Genomic DNA, 13,145 nt, shown 5'->3' on the forward strand with positions numbered 1-13,145 from the left:
ACTTTTAATATAATTTTTTTCTATTAAAAAATATACATCTGAAACAAATGCGCGTCCCGTACCAGAACCCGTGCGAACGCACGGGTTTGTTACTAGTTTTATATTATGTTAAGAGCGGTTGAAATTATTTGTATGTAATGTAATGTATCGCACGAATAATTGTGACGATAATTACTACTAATATATTGGAGGACAAAATTGTCTGCTTCTGATTAGGACATAAATCTATCTACTCTGCGTGTCTTTCAACACGAAGTTCGTTAATTTAGTTCAGTTAATAATTATAAAAACATTTAATGTAAAAATGTGAGTTGAAATATGTGACATTTTTGTTATTTACTTTTAAAAGATAAAATTAAAATCATTAATCTATTATATATAAAAATGTATATTTGTATTATTTTAATACTATTTTGAGTTGTGTGTCCATGATCTTTAAGTTGTATATATTTAGAGACAGAGGATCTTATAATACGTGAGAAAATAGCAAGTATATGTAATAATTGACCGTAAAGATATTTTTATAGGAAAAATACAAGAGAACAAGAAATCGGTGGTCAACCATGTCTGTGGGAGAGGGAATTAAAAGTACACACAGTTTATTATGTAAAATATTGGCTTACCAAAACAACGTATGAACTATGAAGTATAATAATCTTCATAATGTAGCCAGTTCGACACACTAGATAAACTTCAATTAAACTTTTTGGTACACTAAAATTGTAAATTACACTCCGAGACAATCAAAATGATGGATGTCTAAGTAGGACTTTGAGAATCTCTTTATAGCCTTTCCAATTTTCTTAGAAATCCGCAGTGAAATTTCCAAAATGCTCTCATATTTCGGAAGTGTATCTCCGAAGTCACTTTTTTATGAAAAAAATGTGGCTTCAGAGATGCACTTCCGAAAACACTTTATTTTTTTGAAAAAAAAAGTGATTTCGGAGATGCACTTCCGGAAACACTCTTTTTTTGAGAAGGGGGTGTGTTCAAAGATGCTTCTCCGAAATAACCCATTTTTTAGGTATTTCGGAAATACACTTCCGAAATAATATTTTTCACCTCTGCAATTTCTGAAGCTACTTCATGACGGTACCATCATCAGCAATACCCACAATCTTCTATAATTAGTCTCTCGTCTGTAATACCCAGCAATACCCAAGATCATTTGCATAAATTCAATTTTTTTAACCCAACTAGCTACACAATCTTCTATAATTGGTCTCTCGTCTGTAACAAACAACTACATCAGTCCATTCTAGTTCAGCTTCCATGCTGAATTCTTTAACCGCTTCTTCTCATATTCTCCATCCAACCCCATACCAGCCACTACAATATTTTGTAATCGCTAAACAGTGATCAAACCATGGAAAGCCTCCTTCATAATGCTTTGACCAATCCATGTGACATGCCAAAAAGAATTAGAAAATTCCTTACCAATGTGAAAATGTAATGGGAAACTGGTAATCTGCAGGGGTGGAAAACATTATTAGGCTAAATTACCTCTAGGGTCCTTTAAGTTATTTAATTATAACAAGTAAGTTCTTTATTTTATTTTTTTGCTACAAGTTGGTCCTTTATGTTAACTAACTTCTGCAACGTTGACCCTATTCACAAAGTTCATTCCAAAAAAGTTGAGTTGGCACAAACGGCGATGATGTGTCACTTAATGTTGCTAACATAGTCTTAGCTAGTTAGAAATTAATTAATACAATTTTTTTAAAAAAATTGAATGGACCTTGGGCCCCATAGTATTGCACTATCTCTCCAACTCACAATTAGATAAATTAGATACCAATGTGTGTTTGTGTCAATTATATAAACACTAAAATCAAGTGTAAAAAATACGATGTGGGACATCAACAATCAGGACTAACTTATAGCTTATGCCCTATCTAAAGTTGGAGGGGAACTGCTTTACTTTTCAGAAATGGATAGAATTGCAGAGATTGCATTGACCAAAGTTGAAGAATTAACCTCTCAGAACATTGCTAATATTGCAGGTGCTTTTGCTTCAATGCAGCATTCAGCTCCAGATCTTTTCACTGAATTGTCAAAAAGGGCTTCAAAAATAATTCATACCTTAAAAGGGCAAGAACTCTCACAACTTTTATGGGCTTTTGCATCTCTATATGAGCCAGCTGACACTGTATTTGATTCGTTAGACAAACTCTTCGAAGATCATAGCCAATCAAGAGGTTTCATAGGTGAAAAATTATCCAATAATCACGAACAAATCAATGTCGAATCTGTTGATCAAAATGAGGCTCAAATTTACCTACTTTAAGTAGGGACCAGCTTGGGTCTATAGCTTGGTCCTATGTTGTCTTTGGACAAATGGATAGGAGTTTCTTCTCTTATGTCTGGAAAACTCTTAGCCGTTTTGAGGAGCAAAGGGTTTCAGAGCTGTATAGGGAAGATGTCATGCTTGCTTCTCAGGTTCATCTTGTAAACTAGTGCTTGAAACTTGAATTCCCGCATCTTCAGCTGTCACAGCACAGCAACACTACCCTCGTATTTCTCATGTAATGGATATGAAACACTGACACAACAGTTTCATTTCATCTTTAGATTCTCACCTTACTTTTAGATTCTAGATTAACACACACTACCCTTGCTTTTTCAAAATGTGAATGTTTTCCCTCTTCATTTGTATTTGAGACAACTTGTAAGCATGATTGGATACTTGAAGAAATATAATCAATTGATTCTTTGACAACTGTTGTTGATTTTACCTTGTTGATGCAAAATTCATCAATGCATTCGTAAGATTGTTTCTTAGTGACTATGTTTTCTTCCTTTTAGTTCTGATAATATGCAGGATTGTCGTCAGAACCCAAGCTACAAGTTAGTCCTTCTTGTTCATGTCCCACATCGTTTTTTTACACTTGATTTTAGTGTTTATATAATTGACACAAACACACATTGGTATCTAATTGTGAATTGGAGAGATAGTGCAGGACTATGGGGCCCAAGGTCCATTCAATTTTTAAAAAAATTGTATTAATTAATTTCTAACTATCTAAGTTAATATAAAAAATTTCATGTCAGCAACGTTAAGTGACACATCGGCGCCGTTTGTGTCAACTCAGCTTTTTTGGAACGAATTTTGTGAATAGGGTCAACGTTGCAGACGTTAGTTAACATAAAGGACCAACTTGTAGCAAAAAAAACATAAAGGACTAACTTGTTATAATTAAATAACTTAAAGGACCCTAGGGGTAATTTAGCCTTATTATTATTATTATCGCTTGTTCGATCGCCTGTGCCTTTGAACCGGTGTGAACCGATGTGAACTGGGAAAACCAATAGTTTCTGTAAACGGTGGTTCAATTGCTTATTTTTTTTAATTTTCTTTTACTTAAAGCGACATCGTTTTGAGGTTGTTAATTTTTTTTTAAAAAGTGTTAGGCTTTCATTTCAGCCACACGCCACACTAATTTTTCAATCTGCAGAACTCAAAGCAAATACAATACGTAGAACAACAACTTGCATCGCGCCTCCATCTTCATAATAACACCGTCGGCGGCCGTTTCCGTCCCCGCCACCACGCATCCATCTTCAATTCCGTCGCACCACCGTATGTTTTTTCATTTTTGATTTTGATATGTGTTAAAAATTAGGGTTAGTTCAAGTTGAAATTAAAATTGTTGAAATTGAAATTGAAGAGAGCTAGGCCTCATTGTTTTCAAATCCCATGTTCCTCTGAACATTCCAGTTTCAAATATGATGGTGGTGATGATAATGAAAGGTCTGTTACTAACCTCTTTGCTTACTTTAAAGGTTGCATTTTTATAAAGGGCACAGATGATTTAGATAGTTTATCTGTTGTACAAAATTAAGGGGTGAAATTTTACAATTTGATTTAAGCATTTGATGTGTTTTTGTGTACTGATAAACTTTTTCCCATTTGGTTGTGTTGTTTTAGAGGTGAAGGCTTATCAAAGATTCAAAGATGATATTGATGTAGAGATACAACAACGTACTGCTAAGAGGTTTTTACTTAACTATACCATATGTTGAAGATAAATTTAGACATTCACACCATTTTTGAAATATTGAGTGCAAGTTCTTAATACATACTACTACAAATTTTTTCTTTCTGCAGTCTACTTTCAGACACTGAAATATTGATATTTTGCTATTTCATGCATACTAGTATCTAAGTTATAATGATTATTTTATATAAGGCTAGAGGAAAATTCACATCTTTATAGAGGAATTACCTTGATATTATTTTAGTGCGTTTATGCAAGTAAGACATATATGATAAAATTGGCATATTGCTTCAAAACCGGGTTTACTTGGCTGGACTCCCCTCAAAATACATAATATTCTCTTGAATATGTTTTATTTTCAGATTGCAGCGCTTACAAAGTAGAAAACTATATTACTAAGATTTTGGATATAACAGATTAAACTGTCACAATTTTTGGAAACGTGTGGTGTGATATACTAGAAGATGTACATAAAACTAGAATCTCTTGAGAGATTCTACCTAATTTGCTTAAAGTTCTTAGCATATTGTGAAATAACATTTTATATTGTAGCAATACATTTTACTAATAGTTTATTACATTGCTTTAAGTTCTTAGTCTTTATATAAGAGGATTCTTCATAACTTGTTAACAGGTTCCAATTAAGTTAAGTTGGATGCTATTGAAAAAATATCAATTAAGTTTAAAAAAATATTGAAAACTATTTAACAAAAAATATTTACTACTAAATATATCCGATCTCAATCAAATTTCATTTTTTTTAATTTTGTCTCTATAATTGCTAATTGCTAATTTATATTTATAAACTTCAGCAATTTTGAACTATTTTACAGGAAAATGGCATCACCTGAAACACCATCATCACAACCACCATCACAAGAAGCCTCTTCAGCTCAAAGTCTAGTTCAAACTAATGTTAGAGGAAAGACCGATATAGCTTGGGCACATTGTACTAAAAGTCCTGATGGAAAATCTCTTATTTGTGTATATTATCACAAAGCTTTTGGTGGAGGTGGAATTCATAGGGTAAAGCAATACTTGGCTGGAATAGTAGGAAATGTTGAAATTTGTAAGTTAGTGCCTGCAGAAATTCGTTTTCAGATGAAACAACATTTTAATGAGCGGAGCAAGAAAAGAAAAACTTTAGATGTGACTGAAAGCGAGTCATTTACTACGGGGGGGGGGGGGGGGGGTGAATTGTAAGTACAAACAAACCCGCAAATTGGTGCATTTAAAAAGAATGATGTAACAACTAACACCCCAAATCTACCCGGTAAATTATAAGCGAAAATCAGAGTATTTTAAAAACTTTCAACATGCAATGGAATGTCACATTTTGACTTATAACAACAAACAACTTGTAATTCATTTAACATTGATACAAAGCATTTGGAAACATAACTTTATTCAATCGAATCTTACTTCAACTTATAATTTAAAATCAACTTAGAAACATCTTTTATACAACTGAAACAACTTTTAAACAACAAAGTGCTTAACAAAATTCCAGTTAATATTTTCTTCAACTAAAATAAATGTCAACTTAAAATACAACAGATATAACATAATAACAACTATCCCCCCGAGTGCTACGTATCAGAACCAGACCCTCTTGACTTGTCATAGAGCAACATAAAGACTTCATAAAATTACTTCGAACTTCCACAACTATTCTTGAGTACCTGCCCATTTTCCATGATATGGGAAATATCAGCATAAGGGGTGAGATATCTTACAATATAAAGGACTGCATGATAAATAATATAAGAGATATAAATCATACATAATTTCACCATTTCATACAATAATTACTTTGACTTATATTACAACACAACCATCAACAAAGCATAACAACAATTTCAACTTCGCAACGATAACATCAACACGGTATGCCAACTTTTTTATCATCACAACCACTCAAGAATACGACTTAATATGCGACTCAATCATATGCAAATTTCATCATAACAAGGCTATCAATCAATCATAACAACATATTCATATTCACAACTATATCATCAACACATAATGGCATTCACTTCACAATTACAACAATTCAAAATGCGACTCAAATACAATGCTCATGCATGTGGTACCATTTGGAGTAAAACTCTCATCTCAAACATTTGCCACTTGGGCCATCGTCACTTTGCCATTTTCAGACCATCGTCGTGGTTTCCATTTTCAGGCCGTCTCAAACATTTGCCATTTTTCAGGTCGTCTCAAACATTTGTCATTTTCAGGCCGTCTCAAACTATGTAATGGATGCGACTCAATGATGCAACATCCACAAAACACAACATTCACAATACGTCATAACATCGGCTAATCATCATTAACTCAATGCCAAGATTCAACGGCAGCAACAAATCCATTACTATTATTATAGTAATTCATCACTTCTCAGTCACGTCATTACATCATATCAACATACAACATTTATTCAACTTCATTCTTATCAACACAATACAACTTATCAACATTGACCATAGGGTCTACGGCAACAACAACAAATTCATCATATTAACAACAAAAATAACAATTCATCATATTAACAACAACAACAAATTCATCATATTAACAACAACAACCACAATTCATCATATTAACAACAACAACAAATTCACCATATTAACAACAACAACAACAAATTCATCATATTAACAACAAACATTGCATTACAAAAATCAAATGATGACATACCACGGTTAATTCCACTTTTTAATAAAAGCATATTTATTGTTAATTCATTACAAGGTATCATTATCAGTTCATACAGATCGAATACGTGCAACCAATTGCATGTAGCATACAACATCATTATCAATTCATACATATCAAATACATACCAAAGTATAAGTCATATTAAATAATCTTCTAATGGTTCTCAATCTATTCTTATAAGATAGGAATTCATTTTAGCTTTCCAACGATCCAAACGGCGCGTCAAACGGACACTCGAGTCAAAAGTTATATTTTTCAATGTTTTTCTAAAAACTGTCACTTTCAGTGGTAACGGATTACCTAGTGAACCAGTAGCCAGTAATTCCAAAATAACACGTGGTAACGGGTTACCATAACTGGGTAACCGGTTACCCAGTGTTGTAGAGCCAAAATCCTGCAACTTTGTTGTTACGATTTTTATCCCTTAAAACCCCAAAAATCCAACTTTCACATACCAGAAAATCAGTATAGGTCCTAATTTTTCAAGTCTAACATCAGTATCATGTAACTCTTCAAACACGCACACCAATTTCATTAATTGTAGAATAAATCAAACATCAATTTCAACATTCATCAACACCTCAAAAATTCAATTTCTATACAAACATGGATATAAAATTATGAAAATTTAATCTCTACCATACCCACCATCATGCCAACCCTTAGACAGTAAGAACCCCACCATTACCTTAGCAATTTCCTTCAAAAGCTTATTCTTCCCCAATGGAGTTGTCCCCCTTTATGCCCTAGTTTTCTCCTCTCCTATCCAAAACTCTTCTCTTGTTTCTTCCTTCTTTCACAAATGCAAACTCTAATTCCTTTTTCCACAATTTCTTTTATTCCACTTAAACATATAATCTCATTCTCTTATTGGGCTTAGTATCCATACACTCCTTTTACTATCACCAACCACTTAATAAGCCCATATAGAATAATCTAATAATTATATTAATATTATTACCAATATTAATAAACTAATCAACCTACATCAACATAGTAACTTATATCCACATATTCCAACATTTCACAACTTCGACAATTAATCCAAAATAATTTAATTAAATAATTAATTAAATTATTGGGGCGTTACAAATGACACTTGAATTGGTACTTATTTTTTACCCAGAACAACTCCGGGAGCTCAGCCTACTTTAAAAAGTGTGATACAAAGTAAAGAAGTGGTAGAAAAGTGTGATCTTGCTATTGCCAAGTGGTTTATTTATGCATCTATTCCTTTTAATGCTGTAAATTCACCTTATTTTCAACCTGCAGTTGATGCTCTTTGTTGCATGGGTGCTGGATATAAAGTTCCTACCATGCATGCTCTTCGTGGCAATTTGTTAAATAAGTGGGTTGATGACGTGAAGATACAGATAGAGTAATATCGTTCTATTTGGATGGATACAGGTTGTACTCTTATGGCAGATGTGTGGACTGATCGTTGTAGGAGAACTCTTATCAACTTTTTAGTTTATTGCCCCAAAGGAACTATTTTCATAAAGTCTGTTGATGCCTCTGGTGCTTCTAAAACTGCAGACACATTGTTTAAGCTTGTCAAGGAAGTAGTATTATATGTTGGCCAGGAAAATGTTGTTCAAATCGTTACAGATAATGTTGCGAGTTATGTTGCTGCTGGAAGGTTGTTGGAAATGGAGTTTCCAAAGTTGTTTTGGTCTCCTTGTGCAGCACACTGTATTAATTTGATGTTGCAAGACATGGGGAAATTAGAGAAAGTAAGTGAGGCAGTGTCACATGCTTCAAAAATTACCAAATACATATATAATCATTGTTTTGCATTGTATTTGATGAGACAATATACAGGCGGAAGAGAAATACTTCGTCCTACTCCAACTCGCTTTGCTACTAATTTCATTGCATTGCAAAGTATTATGTCTCATAAAGATGCACTAACAGACATGGTAAAATCCAAAGAGTGGACAATCATACCTTATTCCAAAGATGTCAAGGCAAAGCAATTTGTGGAACAACTCTTAGACTCAAGCTTTTGGTCTAAATGTGCTGACATAGTGAAAATTACAGAACCTCTTGTACGTGTGTTACATATTGTTGATAGTGAAGATAAACCAGCTATGGGATATCTTTATCAAGCTATGTATAAAGCAAGAGAGGAGATTGAGAAGAGGTTTAGAAGAAATAAGTTGAAAGTAGAGCCTTATTTGAAGATCTTGGATAACCGTTGGGATGCACAACTTCGCAAAAATCTTCATGCGGCTGGTTATTTGTTAAATCCATCTTGTAGATTTAATCCAGAATATGAAAAAAAAAGTCCACCACCCAAGGCCTTTTGGATGTTATTGAAAAGTATGCTTATGATAGTAAGGACTTGCGATCTAAATTAACTGCTGAGATGACTTCATTCAAAAATTGTTAAGGTAATTTTGGAAGGACAACATCCGTAGAAAACCGAGATGAAGTTTTGCCAGGTAAAATTATATGATAAACTTTATGCATTTTTGTACAATTTCAATATGTATTTTAAAACGTTTTATAATTTTTCACATGCATTATTCTAGATCAATATTGGGACACTTATGAAACTGAAGCGCCCAATTTGCAAAAGTTGGCTATTCGGATTTTGAGTCAAACTTGCAGTGCATCTGGTTGTGAAAGAAATTGGAGTGTGTTTGAACACGTTCATTCAAAAAAGAGAAATAGGTTGGAGCATAAAAAACTTAATGATCTCGTTTATGTTCGTTACAGCTTACAGCTACAAAATAGGTATTGCACTTATTATGGTTTATTGTTTTCTTTATTAAGAATATTATATGGTTCTATACTTACAAATATGATATTTTTTGGTTTGTTAAGAATGTATATTATTGTTTGATTTGTTAAGTTTGGTTGGTTCTTGATAACACGAATTTATATCATATATTTAGCTTAAAATCCATAGATATTATTAGCATTTTCATTTAATTATATTGTTTTATTATGGTATTATGCAGGTATTTACGATGTTTCAGGTATTGCGTTCGTATTAAGACTATTCGTGAAAAGGAGAAGAAATGGAGCAAAAAGCATCCATATTTATAAAAGAGAGGTGCTAAACAAATAAAGGGGTGCAAAGAAAATCAAATTGTCCAAAGATGGAAGCCCAACCCACATGACCACTTCGGAGCATGGCCCACATTGAAGTAGAAGACCAAGTAAAGAGTGGAGACGCCCGTCTCCCACTCTCCTTTCCACGTTCATGCCACGTCACGAAGAGGAGACGTCCGTCTCCAATCGTTCCTAAAAGTTCTCCACTTGAGACGCACGTCTCAAGTCTGTTGCCAAGTCTCCTGAAAAAGTGGAGACGTGCGTCTCCCAATTCCAAGTAAAAAAGTTGCTATTTTCAAGGAACGAAACTGCAGACCCTCAACTATAAAAGGAGGCTGATACTTCAGTCTTCCGGGTCCGAATTTTTGCTAACGAAGTGCTGCCAAATTTATTTTCCAAGCATTAAATTTTCTTCCGCATTTTATTTCATTCATTGCTTTCTTTTTCTCACAACAATTTCTACACCGGAGATTGTTGTGAACCTTTTATAGATCTAACCTTACGTTAGATTTAGTTTTTATTTTCCTTGCCTTTAATTTTACGCCCAATAATATTTGAAGAACGATCCAGCCAACCTGTGGCGGAAGTTCGAGTACTTCAAGATTCAGATTTATTTCAAGATTTATTTTATTCAGGTTTATTATTTACTGCCTTTATATTATTTAATTGCATGATATATTGTATGCCTTTTAATATGCCTTTTATTATAAACCGAACAAATTTATACATGTTTAACCGTATCAATATGTCTGGCTAATTAATTAAGATATCGGTATGTAAAGTAAGTTAATCGTGGGATCCGAAATAAGTTGGCTTAAATATGTTTTATTAACTATCACTTGTTTTTGGTTTTATGTCTAATTTAATTAATAGAGTCTTAAAATCAATAGAGCGAGAGTTTGAGATTTTAGGGCCGATAAAGGTTAAAATCAATAGAGCGAGAGTTTGAGATCTTTAACTGGATAGTAGACATAAGGCATTAGTTTTAAGGATGGCGAAAGCGTATTAAAACTGATTAGAAATTATTTACTTTCAAAAAGTGTTCTTAAACCCGACGCGGGATGGCGAAAGCGTACGTTAGGGAATATTAGCATGAGCCGAGTCAATAGAGCGAGAGTTTGAGACTAGGAGATTTAAGTAGATAAAGACTTCATAAAGCGAGCATTTTATTAACTATGTTATTTTCAAAAAGCTTTTCTAAATCTAATGGGATGGCGAGAGCGTACATTACGAGTTAGGATAGTAGTCTAAATCAACAGAGCGAGAGTTTGAGAGGAAGACTTTTAAACAACTGAATTAGTAAAGTTTTTTAATCGAATAAGAACCATAGCCAATGGACCTTCGGATCACCTAAGTTAAACGAAATACATACTGATATCCGTTTATTATTATATTACTTAGACTTCACAATTACATTTCCCTTTAGAAACAACCAAGATATTAGTAGCCTTAGCTTTACATAGTAACCTTAGATAACGGTAGATCGATTCATAGTCCCTGTGGATTCGATATCTTTTAAAACCACACGACACAACTGTGCACTTGCAGTTATCAGATTTATAGACACGTAAAGTCGCGATCAGTTCTATGTTTGACATTGCCGCTAATGATTTATATAACCAAGAAGAAACAAAATTATGATCCTATCAATTTTGAAATTCTTGGTGATTATTCTAATTGGGTGTGAGAGGATTCACCACCATTCTTGACCATTGAGGAGGTGGAAGAACTACACAAAGATCTTGCTAGTATGACAATCCAACCTATTTCAAATGATATTGGTATGGTATTAGTTTTTGTGATTACAATTATGTTATTTTAGTTTATTAAAATATGTCAATTTCTAAACTCTTTAAATTGATGTTGTTATAGATGAATTAAATTTGGAGGAGGTTGATGTTGAGGGAGATGTACAACTTAACTCCGGAGAAAACAACCAAAGTAATGATATAATTGATGGGAAAGATGTTGCAAATGCAAATGATTTTGCCGGAGATGGTTTTGATATTGAAGGAGATCCAAACATTGAAATAATTTTACCTCCTTGAAACTAAATTTAATAGATATTGGAGTATTTTTGTTCTAAAGTACTCAATTAGCTTTGTTTGCAATTAGACTTTGTAATTTGTACTATTTTGGTATGTGTGATACTTATGTTTTAAATTTGAATTTAATTTATCAACTAGTGAATTTATTATATGATATTTTCCAAAAATTTAAGTGTTAATTATATTTTTCTAGAGATTGAATGATCCGGTTCGACCAGTTTTATACAAATATAGTTTTGTTATAATGACAGGTTTATTAAACCAAGTTATCTGATTTAATCCGGTTTGGTCATGCGGTTCGACCAATGGCCCAGTGGTTCGACCGATGAATCAGTGACCCAGTACCATCACCGGTTTGATAACTAGTCCGGTTTTTAAAACATTAGGTGTAACTACTGACTCCGTGCATATATATATATATATATATATATATATATATATATATATATATATATATATATATATATATATATATATATATATGTGTGTGTGTGTGTGTGTGTGTGTGTGTGTGTGTGTGTTATATATATATACATACATACACACACACACATATACACACACACACACACACACACACACACACATATATATATATATATATATATATATATATATATATATATATATATATATATATATATCGGTGAAATCGGAAGTCAAAGTAACTATGTACAAGTAAATCGGAATCGAAATCGGTGAAATCGGAATAAGTGTCAAAAAGAAAGTTGTCGGAATTGAACGAAATTTACATGGCTATGGTAAAACGTCCCCTACACTCCAACAATCATCACTTCACTCTTACAAGTATAACACTATACTTCTGTGCCTACATTTACTTTACTTAACCAATTAGCATTGTTGATCACATTCCCTCCAAAACAAATACGTTTCTATTGCCAAAAAAACCAACACTTTCCAATAACTATGGAAAACCCTCTTCTACCAACATTATTTTCAATTAGGAAAACAAAAAACACAATTTCACAAATCCTATAAATCAAGTACAGACATTTTCCTCAAAAAACACAAACCCAGATGCAACTCTAACATGAAAATCCATCCCCAACAGACAAAACATCAAACCAACCAAAACCAAACATTATAATCTGTAACAAACATCATGAAACCAAAACAAACAAAAAACCTAGAAAGAATACTTTCATTTGGAAATCTGTAACAAAATATTGGATTCAATAGAACCTACCTTGAGATAGATATAATGGAAAGAGATGGAGAACAGGCACAGAGGAGGGCGAACGGAGAGGCGACGGCGGCGGAGGAGGGCGAACGAAGACAGAGACGGCGACGATGA

The 13,145-nt window shown here is 33.2% G+C and overlaps 1 protein-coding gene across 1 annotated transcript; it reads left to right on the plus strand.

Annotated features, from left to right (window-relative positions):
• Positions 1 to 8,140: 8,140 nt before the first annotated feature.
• LOC131653516 (uncharacterized) lies at positions 8,141 to 11,830 on the plus strand. Its single transcript, XM_058923684.1, has 7 exons — positions 8,141 to 9,044; positions 9,116 to 9,166; positions 9,257 to 9,461; positions 9,580 to 9,583; positions 9,689 to 9,706; positions 11,473 to 11,563; positions 11,655 to 11,830. The coding sequence occupies exons 1-7, from the start codon at positions 8,141 to 8,143 to the stop codon at positions 11,828 to 11,830; spliced, it is 1,449 nt and encodes a 482-aa protein (XP_058779667.1).
• The last annotated feature ends 1,315 nt before the right edge of the window (positions 11,831 to 13,145 follow it).

This window comes from Vicia villosa, linkage group LG1 (assembly GCF_029867415.1).
Source record: "Vicia villosa cultivar HV-30 ecotype Madison, WI linkage group LG1, Vvil1.0, whole genome shotgun sequence".
NCBI classification, from domain to species: domain Eukaryota; kingdom Viridiplantae; phylum Streptophyta; class Magnoliopsida; order Fabales; family Fabaceae; genus Vicia; species Vicia villosa.

What these genes read in the sequence shown, in the direction of transcription:
- LOC131653516 (XM_058923684.1), top strand. Translation starts at nt 8,141, where the DNA reads ATGGCAGATGTGTGGACTGATCGTTGTAGGAGAACTCTTATCAACTTT. An exon ending in CCGAGATGAAGTTTTGCCAG is followed by an intron (nt 9,167 to 9,256) that starts GTAAAATTATAT and finishes GCATTATTCTAG; the next exon opens with ATCAATATTGGGACACTTAT. An exon ending in ACCTATTTCAAATGATATTG is followed by an intron (nt 11,564 to 11,654) that starts GTATGGTATTAG and finishes ATGTTGTTATAG; the next exon opens with ATGAATTAAATTTGGAGGAG.